At 38.5% G+C, this 16,787-nt stretch overlaps 1 protein-coding gene across 4 annotated transcripts in view; it reads right to left on the reverse strand.

Moving 5' to 3' along the window:
* The window catches only part of CERS3 (ceramide synthase 3), a 100,063-nt gene that overhangs the window by 51,620 nt on the left and 31,656 nt on the right, over nt 1-16,787 (reverse strand). For all 4 annotated transcript variants that reach the window (XM_037511447.2, XM_054694768.1, XM_054694767.1 and 1 more), the window contains 2 exons: nt 8,609-8,782; nt 1,333-1,450 (listed from right to left, as the gene is read on the reverse strand). In XM_037511447.2, the coding sequence (XP_037367344.1) occupies nt 1,333-1,450; nt 8,609-8,781 (291 nt within the window). In that variant the 5' untranslated portion in view covers nt 8,782. The remainder of the gene's footprint in view (nt 1-1,332; nt 1,451-8,608; nt 8,783-16,787) is intronic.

A 16,787-nucleotide genomic window follows, 5' to 3' on the forward strand; every position in this document is an offset into this window, starting at 1 on the left:
AGGAAACACTGATAAAGGCCAAATTTACTACATCACTTTAAATATCCTGAAAAGCTGACTAGAGGTTCTTTATCCCAAAGACAGCAGGTAACTGATAACCCAGCTCTGTTCTTAACATTTTATACAAGGTATCATCAAAGTTATTTATTCTCAAACAAAATCAAAGAAAGATAATCAGGACTCTCTAAAAGAGTCTTCATTTTTCACAAACACAGCTAAAGGATTTTCCATTAGAAAAACATAAGATGCTATTTAGGCATTTTTATCACCAGCAGTAAGACAAGTGCTTAGATGGACAACTATATTCATTTAGGAAAGAACACATGGAGATGTGGTCTTCTCAGATTGCCCTGCTTCTAATCAAAGAGAAGCCAGACACTGAAGCAGAGAGCAGAGCAAGCTGGGGGCAGCACTGGCTCACTGTGACCCATTCCAAGCATAACACCCCATGCCACGTGGTCACACCTCAACAGGGGCCTCACAGATCAGTGACAGAAACAGTCACAGAAGCAGCAGCTGAATTCAGCAAAGAAAGCTCTGGTACCTTGAAAACTGATTAATCCTAAAACTATATTAGCATATACCTTAAGGATTATTGGGACAGGAGTCAGGGTTCATCGGGACAGCATGCCACTTTGGGGAGGTTTTTGTTTTCTCTGTCATGTTTAACTAAGGAAATATAATGAAATTAGACTTTCCTGGACACTATCAGGATCCAGACAGTTTTCCTTTGGTATACAACCATGCGGTACACCATAATATCTCATGACACACCTTGTTTTGTAAAGAGAAGTTTGACTTTCCTGAAAATTCTCTCTCAGAGGGTGGGGATGTATGGCATGTTTCTGAGTGTGTTGAGACCTTGGATAAAATAAAGTTTCATATTCATGAAAGTGATCACAATGGACATTTATATAGTGTGTGTCATGTACGGTGATGGTGTCCTAATGATCGAAAGTGTCAGGCATGGTTTACTCTAACAATGATACTTTTTGATCAGCACAATTTGCACATAGCCCACCACTAGAAATTAAATATTGATCTTTATACCCAAATTGCAGTATTGGCTGTTAGTGCTCAACACTGGAGTTGAGTACCATAGTTCAATGGTTAACATTTGTTGTTTTGTATTTTAGTATTTATTTGTGATTTTATATTATGCTTGGAATGTTATCTATAATCTGTCATTAGAACAAAGAAAAAAATAAAAATGAATCAAAATATTTGCCAGTCAACTGAGATAGATTTCCTGCACAGATGAGGTAAGCCACAGATAACTAGAAAACTGAGAAAGGAGATCTTAAAATCCAAAACCAAAGAATTTGTACTTACTCGAGATGGTTTCCTTGTAGAATGTTTGATAAAATTTTCTAAGATGGTATTTGGTGGAACCTTCTTTCGACCTCCTTCTTTAATGCCAAATGCTTTTGCTAGAGGTGCAGCAATAAGCCTACAAAATTATGAAAAGAAAGTAAGTTCAAAACCTGAGACTGAGTCTATGTTGACAACAAAAAATTCGAGCTATAACTTCATATTCTATTTTTTATTTATATATTTTTTACAACATTGTTCATTTTTAAACAATGTTTGCTTTTTCCACCACCCCCCCATATCCCCTCAGGTGTAGTTCCCATAGTTTCCTTCCCCAAGGCACCCGTGCACCATCACCTCAGTCCCCTGTGCTCCTCCCTCCCTCCCTCTGATTCCTCTCCCTCCTCCCCTGTACAATGTCTCTGGTTTATAATTGTCTGTTTTTGCTTTGTTGTGTTTTGTACTGTTATTATTTTTTTACACTAATGTCTTATTTGGTTCCCCTATATTCCTCCTATAAGTGAAACGATCCGATATTTTTCTTTTTCCTTCTGACTTATTTCACTGAGCACAATTCCTTCTAGCTCCATCCATGTTGCTGCAAATTGCATGAGTTTATTTTTTGTTGTACCTTTATCTTTACTGCAGCACTATTTATAATAGGCACAATCTGGAAATAACCCAAATGCCCAAATACAACTTCATATTCTAAATGAGAGATCAGTCAGTCATTGCTTCATATTGCACAGAGGCTACCTACAGTCAATCAAGGAGAGCAAATTTTGAGACCTTATATAAAATTAATAACTAAAAAAAACACTTGCACAATTCTAAAATCTACTTTATGAAAACCCAAATATACACAATATCTAGAAATTAGAATGTCATTCCATTTATAGTTGTATTTTCAAGACTCTCAGGCATTAACGTAAATAAGTTTTGTTATTAAACATTTTTATTTGGTGATATTAAAGAAACTGCTCTGTTCCTATTTGAAGTGCTAACATATGAAAAGATGGCATCACTCTTGGGGAAATACATAGAAATGTGTAGATAAGTCACATGGCAAGCAGACATTTAACTCTATAAAAAACTAGAAAACTATTCTCCAAACTGTCTGTACCATTCTGCATTCCCACCATCAATGTGACAGATTCCTATCACCTCCCTGACAAATTTGGTGTTTCCAGCCTTTTTAATTCCAGCAATTTTACTAAGTATAAAGCTTTCATTGATTTTTCTACCCTAATTGTTATTACTTCCTAACTTCTGCTTGTTTTAAGTTTAGTTTGTTCTTCTTTTCTAGTTTCTCAAAGTGTTTGTTGGTTAGATTATTGATATGAGATAGTTCTTTTTTTGCTAAATCTGTTTATTGCTATCAATTTCCTTCTAAGCGCTGCTTTCACAGCATTTCATCAATTTGGGTATTTTCATTAATCTCAAAGTATGTTCTGATTACATACTCATACTCATACTCTGACCACTCTTATTTAGAAGTTTGTTGTTTAATTTCCACATATTTGCTAATTTCTGAATTTCCTTATTTATTGACTTCTAATTTAATATCATTGTGACTAGAAAAATACTTTGTAAAATTTCAATCCTTTTATATTCACTGAAACTTGTTTTATGACCTAACATATGGTCTATCCTGGAGAAAGTTCCTTGAGCATGTGAGAGAATGTGCATTCTGCTGTTATTATTGAGTTATGAGTCTTTATATATCCTGAGTTTAGGATCCTCTTCAAATATAGGTTTATATATATTTTCTCCCAGTCTCTGGCTTGTCTTTTTATTTAATTGACAATGTCTTTTTAAAATAACTATTAGGGTATTTTTGGCATATCATATAATTCAATGATTATTTTTTAGAAAAATTACCAATCACCATGAGTTAGCTTTAGAACATTTTAATCACCCCAATATGATCTCTCATGCATATTTACTGTTACTCTATCCTTTGTTATCCCCACTCCAGGTAATCACTAATCTATCTTCTGCAGTTATAGCTTTGCCCTTTCTGGCTATTTAATATAATGGAATCATATAATATGTGGTTGCTGTGTCTCACTTTTTTCACTGAGGCTAAAGCTTTGGAGGTCCATTCATGTCATAGCATGTACTTGTAATTCATTCCCTTATATTGCTGAATAATACTCCATTGTATGGATATATGTGTGTATATATGTGTATATACATATATAATACCTTTTTGAAAAGCAAACATTTTAGTCATTTACTAAGAGAAATAAAAGCAGATGCCCAAATAAATTCTTGTACTTAAATGTACATAGCAGCTACATTCATAGTAACCCGAAACTATATACAACCTAAATTTGCATCAGCTATTTAAAAGATAAATTGGGCCTCCCTGGTGGCGCAGCAGTTGAGTGCTGGGCTGCAAAGCTGCCCTCAGCCTCTGCAGTGCCAGTTCAATCCCCGGCCACCGGCGAGAGTCCCACATGGCGCAACAGACCTCTCCTGCCGTGCTTGCTGCTCCCCTCAACAGTGTATTTCGTCAATCTGCCTGTTCTGTTCCCCGTTCTGGCTCTGGTGAATTCTCTCACCCTCCCGTGCTTCTGACTGTACCCAGTGCTTGTATAAATAAATAAATCTTAAAAATAAATAAATAAATAAATAATAAATCGTGCCATATCAATACCTTAAAAGACCACTCAGCCATGATAAGGAATCACTGATACACATAACAACATGAAAAACAACTCTCAAAAGCACTATACTAAATCAAAGGTCAGAAACAGAAAACTACATATAGTCTATATGATTCCATTCACAGAAAACCCTTAAAGAGGCAAAATTATACTGGCAAAAAGTATGTCTGTGATTGTCAAGGTCTGGTAGGGAGGGAGAGGGGATTAACTGAAAGGGGTATAAGGAAATACGTCAGCTGATGGGAACCTTCTCTATCATAATTGTGATGATGGTCATATGACTGTACACATTTGTCAGAATGTATCAAATTTTAACTGAACTTTATTGTTTGTAAATCACATCTCAACAAAACTAATTTTTAAAAAATAATGCACCTCTATTCTTCTTCCAATTATAACAAAGATTCTACCTTCTGCCAGATCAGTCTATTCTTGTACCTACCTACTTAGAAAAGCTTCTGTGTTTAATTAAATGCTGGAAATTTTAGTCTGAAAGATCATTTAGTCCTTCAATTCATTTTTTGTAACCCTGGGAGTAGAATAAAAAGTTTCCTAGGATAATTTCATAAAATGTATATGCCAAGTCAACTTCCAGATGAACTAAGTTCTCCTGGAAATGGCTCATACATTTCAGAGACATATAAAAACAAACTAATTATGCACCAGATGTAGAGAGCAATGTGTATGGATCATAGAACATGATCTATACTTAATAAAAGAAGAAACAAAATAAGGTCTTATCACCTTACCATTGATGTCAACTAACAATACATGCACTTCAAGTTTATACACACGTTCTACTAGGTCATACAAACAAGAACCCATGAAATATATTAGAACACAGCAGGGAATGGAATGGGAGTAGAAAATGGGGAGAAAGGATAATTAATGAAAAATTAATTCAAATCAATCAATCAAAAGAGGCTTATCCAGAGCAAAGGCAACATGCTATGATTTGAGGAATATGATTCATTCCTTTGCACTAAAGGTCCAAATAAAACAAAAAACCAAGACATCTATAAAACTAACAACAACTCAAAAAAACATATTTGACATGGTTTTGGACAAATAAGGGAGTAGGTTCATTTATCCAACCTACCATTTGAATTTTTTTGGGAAAAATACTCATTGTTTTCGCTGGTAGAATAACACAGACACAAAATGATTTAATGTGGTAGTGTTCTTAATTATATTCATGCAATGTGATCTCCTCATATGTTAGAAATAAGAAATTAGGAAAAATAAAGGCAAAGAAGGATTGAGCCAAAGAAGATTTATGCAGTAAGGGAATACAATCAATCTCTGAGCCAAATGAAGTATGACATTCCCTTTCCAAAGGTCTTGAGAGACACGTGTATGAATGAGTATACACATTGGCATAAATACACACATGCATAGCATACTTGGTGATATAAAGAACACATCTATATTAAAATCACTAAATAAAGAAGAGAAATACGGTCCTGTTTGTTAGCATGTCCAGGCTTCAAGGACAGATATAACATTTTTGTAGAAAAGATGAAGTATATAAATAGTTTTTACTTCAGTATTACCTTCTCAAATAAATCTAGAAAATATACCACTTTAATGTAACTATAAATAAGATAAATAGGTACTTAATTAAAAAATCTATTTTGAAAAAGGAACAAGGGAAAAAGCACAATAAATACTTCATAAACTGAAATGAAAAGAGAAGGTAAATGACAGGTCTTAGCTCTGGAAGGACTTTATCAATTAACTTGTCTGAACTTTCAGTTTATTGATATGGAAAGAAAAAAAGAATGGTGAACTCCTGCTGACATGTAAATGGTTCAAAGTTAAGTTAATTAACAGGCAATAGGGCAGAACTGAGCTTCCAAATGGCCCCACACAGAATTCTGAGAGCCTCCCCTTCATTTAGCACTGCTTTTACCTGTGATTCTAGATTCCACTTCCTTCCTCTCTCCCCCATGTTCTTTTACAGAAGAGAGGGAAGGTAACCCTAGGCAGATGTCTAAGCTTGTGTAGTTTAACTACTTGTAAACAGAGACAATAGTCTACTGGCATAAGATTGATTCCCAGTTCCTAAAGATTTAAAGATTCTTTGACCAGAGTTTAATCAGAGGTACTTATTGATATGTGAGAACAAAGTGTCTGGAGCATTTCAAGGCTCAGATAACACCTAAGTGTAGTGTGCAGAGCTTGAGATTATTCCACTTTAGGGAAGTTAGTTAACCATCCCTTTTCAACTCCTGTGAATTGCTACAGATGTGCACCCCACCTATCTGTAGAAAACAATGGACACACTAGCCTATATCAGGCCCTTATATAGAGAGTGGCTATGTGAGAACCTGGGAATGCGTTTGTTGTATAATTAAGTAAAAGAAAAAATTACCTTGTGATTTTTACCACCTTTGTCCCTGCCTTGGCCTCTCCTGGAACTGTATGTTGAAATAACGTGTTTATTCACAAGTGTTTAACTTTGAGTAACTTAGCCAAGTCCCAACTCTTGCTCGTTTCATAGAATAAGAACGTGTAACATAAGCACTGTCTGAGACAAGAGAAGGAGACTATCTTGTGATAAATATATTATAGTGTCAGTTACACAGATGTTTAAGATAGCGCAGAAAATTTTACATTTGCTATCATCCCTTTAAGCTAGGTCTTCTGTTTTCCCAAGAGTAATAATTTGCTCTCTTTTTCCATCAGGAGTATTTCACTGTGAGAGTTCAGAAAGAACAGGTGTAGAGGGAAGTAAAAAATCAATGCCCCTAAATCTGGTATCATTACACATGGGTTCAAGTCCCAGATTTCCTCCTTATGTACTAACTGTGGGATTCCAGACAAGACACTTACCTTTCCTTTTATTGACTGAGCTTTTACCATTTGAGATATTTTATATACCACTTAAACTGTAAGTTTCTATACAGACACAAGTTATTAGTAAATTTTATTTATTATTTATATAATAAATGTATATAATTTATATAACAAATGGTTTAATTAATACAAATGATACAGAGGCCCTGGAAAAAAATATTTATACTTCAAAAAACATGATCTCTTTGCCACGTTAAATTTCCCTTCTTTCTTCTGTTAATATTTTTAAAGACATGAGACTAGTGGAACAACACATAGTTTTCTATAGTATCACAGCATGGAAAAATTTAAGGTGAATTAGAGGTAAGTTATAAGGAGATAAGAAGGATGACATAGACTATACTTAAGCCCTTGAGAAAAAGCAAGAAGGTGTCAGGAGCTAAGAAGAACAGATTTCTTCCTGACAGCTGTTGGAGAGGTCAAGCCTAAGATGTCACAAGTCGGGCCTCCACAGATGTGCTGCTTTGGCAACCAAAAGTATTTTCTAATTCACAGTCCCTATCAAAATGTAAAAATGGAGTGTCCATTTTGGGGGAATGGACAAGCACAAGGAAATCAACACTGCAAATAAAGTAGAGGTCACAAATGCTAAATTCAAAAACCACTAGATATTATGCAAGAACAGAAATTATTTCAGGATGGTAAAGAGAAATTTGTCAATTCAGAAGTACAGTGGCAAATGTCAACGTTATTTATGTATTCTTTGACAAATCCAAACATGTGAGGAGAAAGCTGAATTAACTATCAAAAAGGAAGAACACTCCCAAATGTTCTCAGCTAGAGCTTAGTGGTGTCCTGGTGCTTTTTCATCCTCCCAACAGCAATGGCACATTGTTGGCCCAAGTGAAGTTGCTATTTATATAGAAACCTCATAAAGAGATCGTGAAACAGAGTAGGTCAACTAAGTCTTGAGATAAAGATGCTGCAAATGGTTATAAACATATGATCTGTATTACAGTTAGCCTTAGACAAAATGATTTTTTATCTGATTTTGTCTCAACTTTTTCCAACTCTTGACATTCAAATTTGACATTGCTCCAAAAAAATTAATGTGCTAATAACATTTTTTTGAAATAGAGACAATTAATAGCGACAACTACAGAGATTACAGATGGACATTTATCTCCCATTATCATAACACGAGTACAGTTTTAATAAAAAAGGTTGGAAGTAATATCTAGTTAAATTAAATTAAGAAAAAGAAAAGTTTACTTTTTTCTGAGAAAGAAAATTAATATTCTTTGATTTCCTTATACTTTGGAATGAAGAGCTGCTATTAAAACTTGCAAAAAAACCTTTAAAATAAACTACCCTATAAAGCAATATTGTTGGGTCTTTAATGATCTGTTTTTATTGTTTATAGACTTTTAAGAATGACAATGCAGCCCCTAGTCACGGACTCTTCTAGAAGACACTGCCTTTCCAAGTGCTCATGCTCTTTGTCAGCCAGCTGCGTTCTGGAAGATCAGCTGAGTTCCCGGGTTGTCACCGACATTCCTAAGTTCTGTGATCCTTGGATGACCTGGAACTCCCCTTTCTTCAGCGTGAGACTAAGGTGCTCAGTACATCTGTCTTTGCAATTTTTACCATTTAGCTTCCAGATAACATTTAGTATGCATTTGTTACATGAACTCCCCAAGAATCTGTAGCCCATTAGTGGCAACCTCTAAACAACAGATTCTTTAAGGATCTTACCAAGATTCTATTGTTCCAGAGTGGGGGCAAATCAGGGGACCGGGAAGGAAAGACACATAAACACTACTTACTTTTCAAAGAAATGTCTGATAATCAGCAAGCCCAAAGCATATGGAATTGTCATATATAAATGAGAAGGTTTTACAAAGACGAGTCCATCGTGATCTTCAAGATCTGACCACTTTACTGCTGGAGGAAGCCAGAATCTTTCCAACCAAAACCATTCTTTAAATGTCTGAAACATTCTAGAGAGATGGAAAAAGAACACATTAGACTTGTAAAACACATAGTTAAAATCAAGATAACACTGAGCACATTTACTCAGCTTACCCAAAAAAAGAGAATTTCCGAAAGAAAGCAAGAACAGAACCCAAAGATTTAATGACAATTCGATACTATAGTTTCATGACTCTTCACTGCATTAAACAGGATTATCCTGCAAGCATGTACTCTCAGGATGACTTTGGCTGTAACATGTAAACAAGTCAAAGACATCGTTCTTCACACTTTCAGCAGAACATATGTTAACATCATGGGCACATCTCTTTCTCTTACATGAGTCTATGGTAAAAAAAAATAATTGAACAATAATCTCTACAACTTCAATAAGCCAAAGGTAATCTTATGAAAACTCCAAGTCATGTATAAATCTTCACCAGGAGAACTGAACTCTGGTGAGATCATTCTTTACTCCATTCTGTCCCTCATATGCTGTTCACAGACATACTCATCAAAAGTAGCACTAATTCAGACTTTGGAGACAGGATGCCTTCGCTGCATGTATTAATTGTTTCACTGTAATTTATTCTCCCCCGGGGTGGGGGTAAATTCCACATGGTAGAGTAAAGATAATCAAAAAAGAGTTACCAAATACTTCCTGTCTATCAGGATTTGGGGCTAGAGGGACGACTCCAGACTTCAGAAGCTCACGAATGAGTCAGGACTGACGTGGATCTGGACTTGGGAGGAGGTAGTGAGAGCTGATGAAAAGGCTGTTAGGAAGGATGACTATAATTTAAAAGATAAGGCTTGGCAGGATGTGGAGAAACTGAAACCCTCATACACTGAGGGAAGAAAGTAAAATGGCACTGCCTCTGCGGAACATCCAAAGGCCTGGGAACTGAGACACAGAGCTCCCACGTGACCCAGCCCAGGGGTACGCAGTTCCAGCCCAGGGGTACGCAAGAGAACAGAATGGAAGGTGCCGTACTGCGGTGTGGGCTACATGAAAGAGGCCTGGTGCCAACTCCAAGGTGTATGAGTCCACGGGGCAAAGTTCCCACAGTGCACAAATCTACAGAGACAGAAAGTTAGCAGTGCCTTAGGGTGGGACAGGGCACATGGGAGAAGTGGGGTGACAACTAATGGGTATAGAGTTTCCTTTTGGGTGATGAAAATACTCAACAATTTAAGGTAGTGTTGGTTGCACAATTCTGTGGATAAACTAAAAAACTGTAAATTGCACATTTTAAATGAGTGGATTTTGTGGGATGTAAATATCTCAAAAAACAACAAAAACAAGAGTTGAGAAGCTTCCTTCTGAGCTTCACCCCCCTTTAACCTCTCCACCTTTAAATCCATGGCTCATAGTGAACATCATGTGGAAGCTTCTGATCACTTTATTTATGAGACTTAAGTTTTAATCTTCCAAATTCACCTGAGTCATGCTTGTATCTATGATCCCAGGAAAATAAATAAATGAAGGAAAAATTACATCCAGATTCAAACTTCAGCATGATTTTAAAGTTCATGACTTTCACAGGGGGGTTGGGAGGGTGTTGGGGGCTGCATGCCATAAAAAACAATACTCAACTTATCCCCCTGAAGGAATAGCAGCTCTCCCCAAGAGGAAGAGGCTGTGCTTCACTCACAGCCATGAGCCGCATTATTCTCCAGGTAGCAGGCCCAGCAGCTCTGTCTACGCCTCTCTGACATCTCTTTACTTCCTCAAGATGATATCAAAGGCTCACAGAGAGAGGAATGAGGTTGAGAGAATGAGAACTGGAATCTCCTTTAATCTCTGTTGGCTAGAAACAGGGTGCATTCTCTCAGCCTTCTAGCAGCTGTTCCTAAGGCCGTCACGCAGTGCCAACCCATAGCCAGTGCCTCTGGCACCCTTCACAGTTGTCTGACCCTGAGCCTAGGGGCTGGATGTGCTATTTTGGAGGTGGCCACCATCCAGCCCAAGGTGGCCAGGAAATTGCACTTCATAGGGTACACTGTGAAAGCCACGGTGGACCATCTCCCCCATGCTGGCAGTGGGTGTGACTTAGCCAACTGGGTGCTTTTCTCTGGACTAAGAATATGGTGCAGACAGTGATACCCAGAGGCAGCAGATGCAGGTGAGGCTGCTGCTGAAAAGACAACATCTCCCAGCTCCTTGGTCTTTCAAGTCTGGCTCATCAGTCTTCCTTCGGTGCTGTGACACACTTCCAATAATGTCCCTTGTTTAGGATAATAAAAAAGAGGTGCACGCTGTGGCCTCCAAGCAAGCGTGCCTGCCTGACTGGAGATGTGAGGACTCCTGCGTGGTAACTGAGGAAGAGCAGCAGCCACTGGGGCAGTCCCTCACCCTCTGCTTGGCTCTGATCTCTCAGCCTTGCACTCACTCATCCGTCTCCTTTCTTTTCTTTCTCTCCCATTTTCTGTTCCTTCTCTAAGTTTCAAAGCGGACATTGTCACTCAGAGTCACTGCTTGAGGATTTTTGGTGTTTTCCTGCTCAGTGTGAAAGAGGCTGCTGGCCTCCCTGTCACAGCTGTCAAACCATGCCTGGAAGCCACGTGACCTGCACGAGTGAGGTGATGCTTCACGCTGTGCTCCCTGTCTGAAGGTTGCAACACTTCAACAACACCCAGATAAGGAAAATTAAAAAACAGGGAGGTAGAGAGATAACCTGCAATTTTCAAACCCCCACAAGTTATTAGAAAACAACAACAAAACACCTTCCTTAAAAAATCTCATTTGCAGCAAATGAATCTCTCATTCAGGGGCCCTGCCTAGGACTCAAGTCTGAAAACCCCACAAGCCCCACATAAATTGTACCCCACCTCTCATTGTTAGTCATTTGGCTCAAATTTTACTGAGCATAATAAATTAACAAAAAAAATTAACAGGCAACTATAGAACAGAGACATTCAGCAGAGGAGGGGGAGGGAGAGGGATCAAAACAGGGGAGAGAAGAGCACAAGGGACTATGGCGATGGCTCACTGGGGAACTGGTGGTGGGAATTTTATGGGACTGCACCTGAGAGGAGAAAGCAAACATTGTGCAAAAATGAACACTGATGTAAAATAGATACAAATAAATAAATTAAAAAAAAAAAAAACCTTTCCACTGTCGATAACCCCCAGTCTCTGCTTGGTATTCTCTTGGAAGCAAATGCCTTTGTTCACTTCCTGGTAGTTTTGAGCCCCTTTTTTTGTGTTCAGCTACTCAGGACATTCTCTAATCATGTAATTCCTATTTGGTATAAAATTATTGAATGAACTGCTATTTTTATTGATACAGAAAACATCTGAAGTCATTTTTTAAAATAATAAATATTTGTAAGAAAAATACTTGCAGTTATTTCTTTTTCCTTTGGGGACGCGCCAGTAATGGAGGTGGCATCACAGCCCAGCTGTTTCCCACCCACTAATGCTGTGGAATTCGTACATCCTATTTTCAGCTCCAGCTGCCAGCAGTTTGCAGGAAAGACTATCTAATGTAGGTTTTTCTGACTCATTTTCTGTTCTCATAGATACAAAAGCCAACAGGGTGAAGGGACCCTGATTTGACCTTAGGCCTGGAGGAATAAAAAGTATCTGGGCCACACACTTATCACTATTTGAAGTAACATTTTTGTAATGTACTAAAAAAATATGACACTGAAACTTTTCCTCAGGTAAGAACACCAAGTTTAACTGAAGTTTTGGACAGTAGGGTTTGGATGGATAATTACCATTCAATGTAAAATACCACATTAGCTTAGAAGATAACTCTACAGTGCTTACCTCAGAGGAGCGTGACAAGAAAATATCTCTACAGAACAGAAAACATCTGTTAGAGGACAGTGAGAAATGAGAAGTTAGGTAGAAGTCAAGTTTAATAAAGTTCTTTTGCAAGCAATAAGGTCAAAGACACTCTTGAATCATTGTTCACACAGATGTTCTTTGACTAATATGGTTGGGGGATGTAAGACTTAGTGAGAACTTTGACGACTGATGACCAGTTTCCTGATAAGGGGGTCCAGAGTATTCCAAGAAAGTGAGCTCAAGAAGAGCAAGCCCTTGCCCTGCCAGTTCATTATCATTTACCCATAACTTGCTACATAGGAGGTGGCTGAACAGACCAAAGGCTTACTGAGTCTGGAACAGACTTTGAACAATCAAGAAATGATCCCCTAGCCAAAAATGATATCTAATTTAATAATCTACAAACAAATTCATTTTATGGGTTGCAAAACAATTTCTGATATTTGGTGCAAAGGGTCAGGTAAACATGTTCATCTACATTAGTCGGTTCGTATTTTCTTTGGAATTAACTCCCCTAACTCAGCCAAAGAAAACTGGTTAGGCCTTTAAGACGAAACACAGAGGAAATCATTAGTAGCTACTTGCCTCCCATGAACAGTGTAAGGAATGAGCCAACTGTAACTTCCAACCTAAAAGCATTCAAAATTATGCCATTTCAAATGGATATGACCATGTAAATGATGGAACAACTTAATTTGGAAGGATACTTACAATGGATGATTAAGTCAGTGCCTAAAAAGCTTGTGAACGCCTGGGCTTATAATTGTAAGAAAACTGAAAAGAAAATGAAAATGGGGAAAAAAACCCTACACTTTGTGTAGAGAGTTATTAACTTACAAGGAGATTTATAACATTTTTAAAGTACATAGAAAAAAAATGGGCAAAACATTCCACAATCCAGGCTTCAGAGATGTCTCCGGAACTTGATTCCAACAGCATGAGATACAAAAGCAAAAATATACAAATGCAATTATTATCAAGCTAAAAAAATCTTCTGCACAGAGAAAGAAACTATCATTAAAACAAAACAACATTGAATGAGAGAAAATAATTGCACAACATACATCAGACAAGGAGCTAATATCCAAGATCTACAAAGAAATCATACAACTCAACAACAAGAAACCAAATAACCCAATTGAAGGTCTAAACAAGAACTTTTCCAAAGAAGACATGTCTGTCCGACAGACAGATGAAAAAAAATGTTCATCATAGCTAATTATCAGAGAACACAAATCAAAACCACAATAAGCTATCACCTCACACCTGTAAGAGTGGCCTATATCAGAGAGACAGAAACAAGTGTTGGCAGGAGTAGGGAGAAAAAGGAACTCCTACTCTCTGTTGGCAGGAAGGAAGACTAGTCAACCTCCATGGAAAGCAGCATGGAGGTTTCTCAAAATATTTTAAAAAATCTACTATATGGTGCAGCAATTCTACTCCTCTGTATTCACCTGACGAATGCAAAAAATTCCAAGGACTATTTACACTCCTATGTTCATTGCAGCACTATTCACAATTGCCAAACTATAGAAACAACCTAAGTGCCCAATGACAGGTGAGTCGATAAAGATGTGGTTTGCACACACAATGGAATACCACTCAGATATTAAAGAAAAATGAAATCTTATCATTCGGAATAACATGGATGGAACTGTAAGGGATTATAGTAAGCAAAATAAACCATAAGGAGAAAGTCAAATATCAGACGATCTCACTCAAATGTAGAATACAAAGAATAAAGTAAGGGACAGGACTAAACCAAAATCCTAGAAATTTGACTGCAGAACTGACTGACGTTACCAAAGCAGAAGGGAGTATGGGCAGATAAGGGGGGAGGGTGTCCAGTGGACGATGGTGGAGTGTTATTGGTGCTCTGTTGGGTGGGCACGATTTGAAGAGGTGTGAGCCTCTACCCCTAAAACATACAGTGTTGTAAACCAACATTATCTCAATAAAATATATAAGTAGAACCTTAAAAAAACTTAAGTACTTCTCTTATATTAAGTTGTATAAGGATCTCATTTTAAAGCTTGAATTTGAAATACAGAATAGACTTAGAAGCAAAAAATAACTTCAGATTATCTGCAACAAAAATATGGTATCCTTTCAAAGATGTAGTTGAGGGATCAGAATGTCTTAAGTATCCTTCATTCTGCCTTTTGGTGACTGGTCCTACCCTATCCCCACATTTTTCTTGGGCACAAGGCTGGCCTGCTGGGTGAGACATCTCCCAACCTACCCCTTCGCTAGATGTATTTGCTTATGACTAGGCCTGGGTCAGTGACACAAGAGTGAATACGATTTGGGTAATCTCCCTAAAGACCAGGCTATGTATCCTGGTTTCTTTCTATCTTCCTTCCTGGTAGTTAGAAACGGATGTCAGGATGGAACCAATCTTTGTTGCCAATTAGCTCATTTGCTCTGGTCCACCCAGATCTAGAGAAGTGCTAGAGAAACAAGCATGCACATTATATAAGCCCCTGGGTTTGGGTCGCTTTTGCTCTAAGAGCTTAGACTGTGACTCTTGTTAATATCTAGGGAAGAATACAACAAAGGAGAATTAAATAAGAACTGTATATTTTATTGCTTCCAGGTAGATCTGTCGATACCTGTGTATCCAAAACTACCATCGAGAGAAAAAAAAGGCAAAGCACAAATTGGGAGAAAATATTTGCAGTACAAAGGACTCATACTTAGAATACAGAACGTGTGTCTAGAAGAACTCCTGTGACTCAATGATAGTATATATTTTTTTTACATCAAGGGACTTATTCCAGGATAAGTCCATTGGTAGCCTAGGTTTCTTTTAACATTGTGCCTTGTGGAGGGCATCATAAGTATCTGTTCTGCCTCCTGGACTTCCTGAATGGAGCTGGTGCCAGCTGTCCATTTATTGCCTTTCAGCTACATATATTCACTTTTTTGTTGTTGTTGCTCTGTGGAATGGATCTGGTCCCTTCACCTATTTTCCCTTTCTGGCTAGTCCTGAAGCTTTGTCGGTAGAGGCTGGTGCAGATACACTGCAGGGGAAAGAGCTGGCTTCCTGGCTCTGCTGTGCTCCAGCAAAGGGCTTCAAATGTCCCCAATTCCACTGGCTCCCTTGGGTTTTGTGGCAGATCACTTCCAGTCAGACCCTTCCCCATCAACAGATCTCCCCCCTGTAGTAATAATATTACCTCTGGGGAATTTCCAGAGAGGTGGTTTGCAGTCAGATGGTACCATAGATGGTACCATAGAGATGGCACCACAGAGATTCCTCTGTGCCCTCTCCAACAGGTCAGCACAACAGCGCCGGGGGTGGGGTCCCTCTCTTGGGCCCTTTCTCAGCCCCATGTGCATCACGATTACTTCCTGGAGCTATAATTCCTGCACGTTAGAGTTATTTCTCCTAGCCAAGGCTTCACGACTACAGTCCCGATTGGACCCAGACCGCCTTGAGGGAAATATCCAGTCATCTTCATGTGCTCACTTTAATACTAATAACTAAAAGCTAAAGTCATTCTGAGCAAGTCAAACAGGCCTCTGAAATTCAAATGAGAAGGGACAGCCTTCTCCTTTTTCCCTTCTAACACTATGTAGTTTGCTTATAAATCAAGTGATGACTGAAGATTTCAGTAAGATGTGCTTTGGTGCCTTCGCTCCTCCAACTCTAAAGCTCAGATTACCATCTCCAGGAGCCAGCTCTCACATTCTACCAGGGCAAAACCTTTTCATTGTTAGTAACATTATTTGGGATATTTTCCCAGCAAAACTAATAAATCTCCCAAATGCCAATGAGACTCTTGGCATCCTGATAGGGCTATCCCCCTCCTGCTGTTCTTTTCTCTTGGCTCTGCAGTAAAATTTCACCATACTCCTTGATCTAGGTTGCTGTCCAGACAGCCCCTTCCTCACTTAACTACTGAATTAGTGAAGTGTAATTCCCAGAACAGCAGAAGGCAGAGTAGTTTGCTGCTGTGCAGATGAACTCCCCTTGGGGATGGTCTGCCAGAGGCATGTGGTCCCCAGCAACTCCCCACTGCCCTCTCCCTAGCATTCTCCTGTAAGCGAGGGGCTTGGGCCTGGAGAATGGGACCCTCTGCTTCTCCAGGCTCACTGCACCACCCTGCCCCTCACACAGTGAGTGATCCCACCAGCCAGCTCTGCTTCCTCATTCTTGGGAGCAAAGGACAAAGTTCTTTCTAGTCTTGGAGCATGTGAGCAGACTTCTGCCTAGAGCATCACCCCCACGT

The sequence above is a fragment of the Talpa occidentalis genome, unplaced genomic scaffold (assembly GCF_014898055.3).
Source record: "Talpa occidentalis isolate TD23 unplaced genomic scaffold, MPIMG_talOcc4v2.1 talOcc4.14, whole genome shotgun sequence".
Lineage (NCBI taxonomy): Eukaryota > Metazoa > Chordata > Mammalia > Eulipotyphla > Talpidae > Talpa > Talpa occidentalis.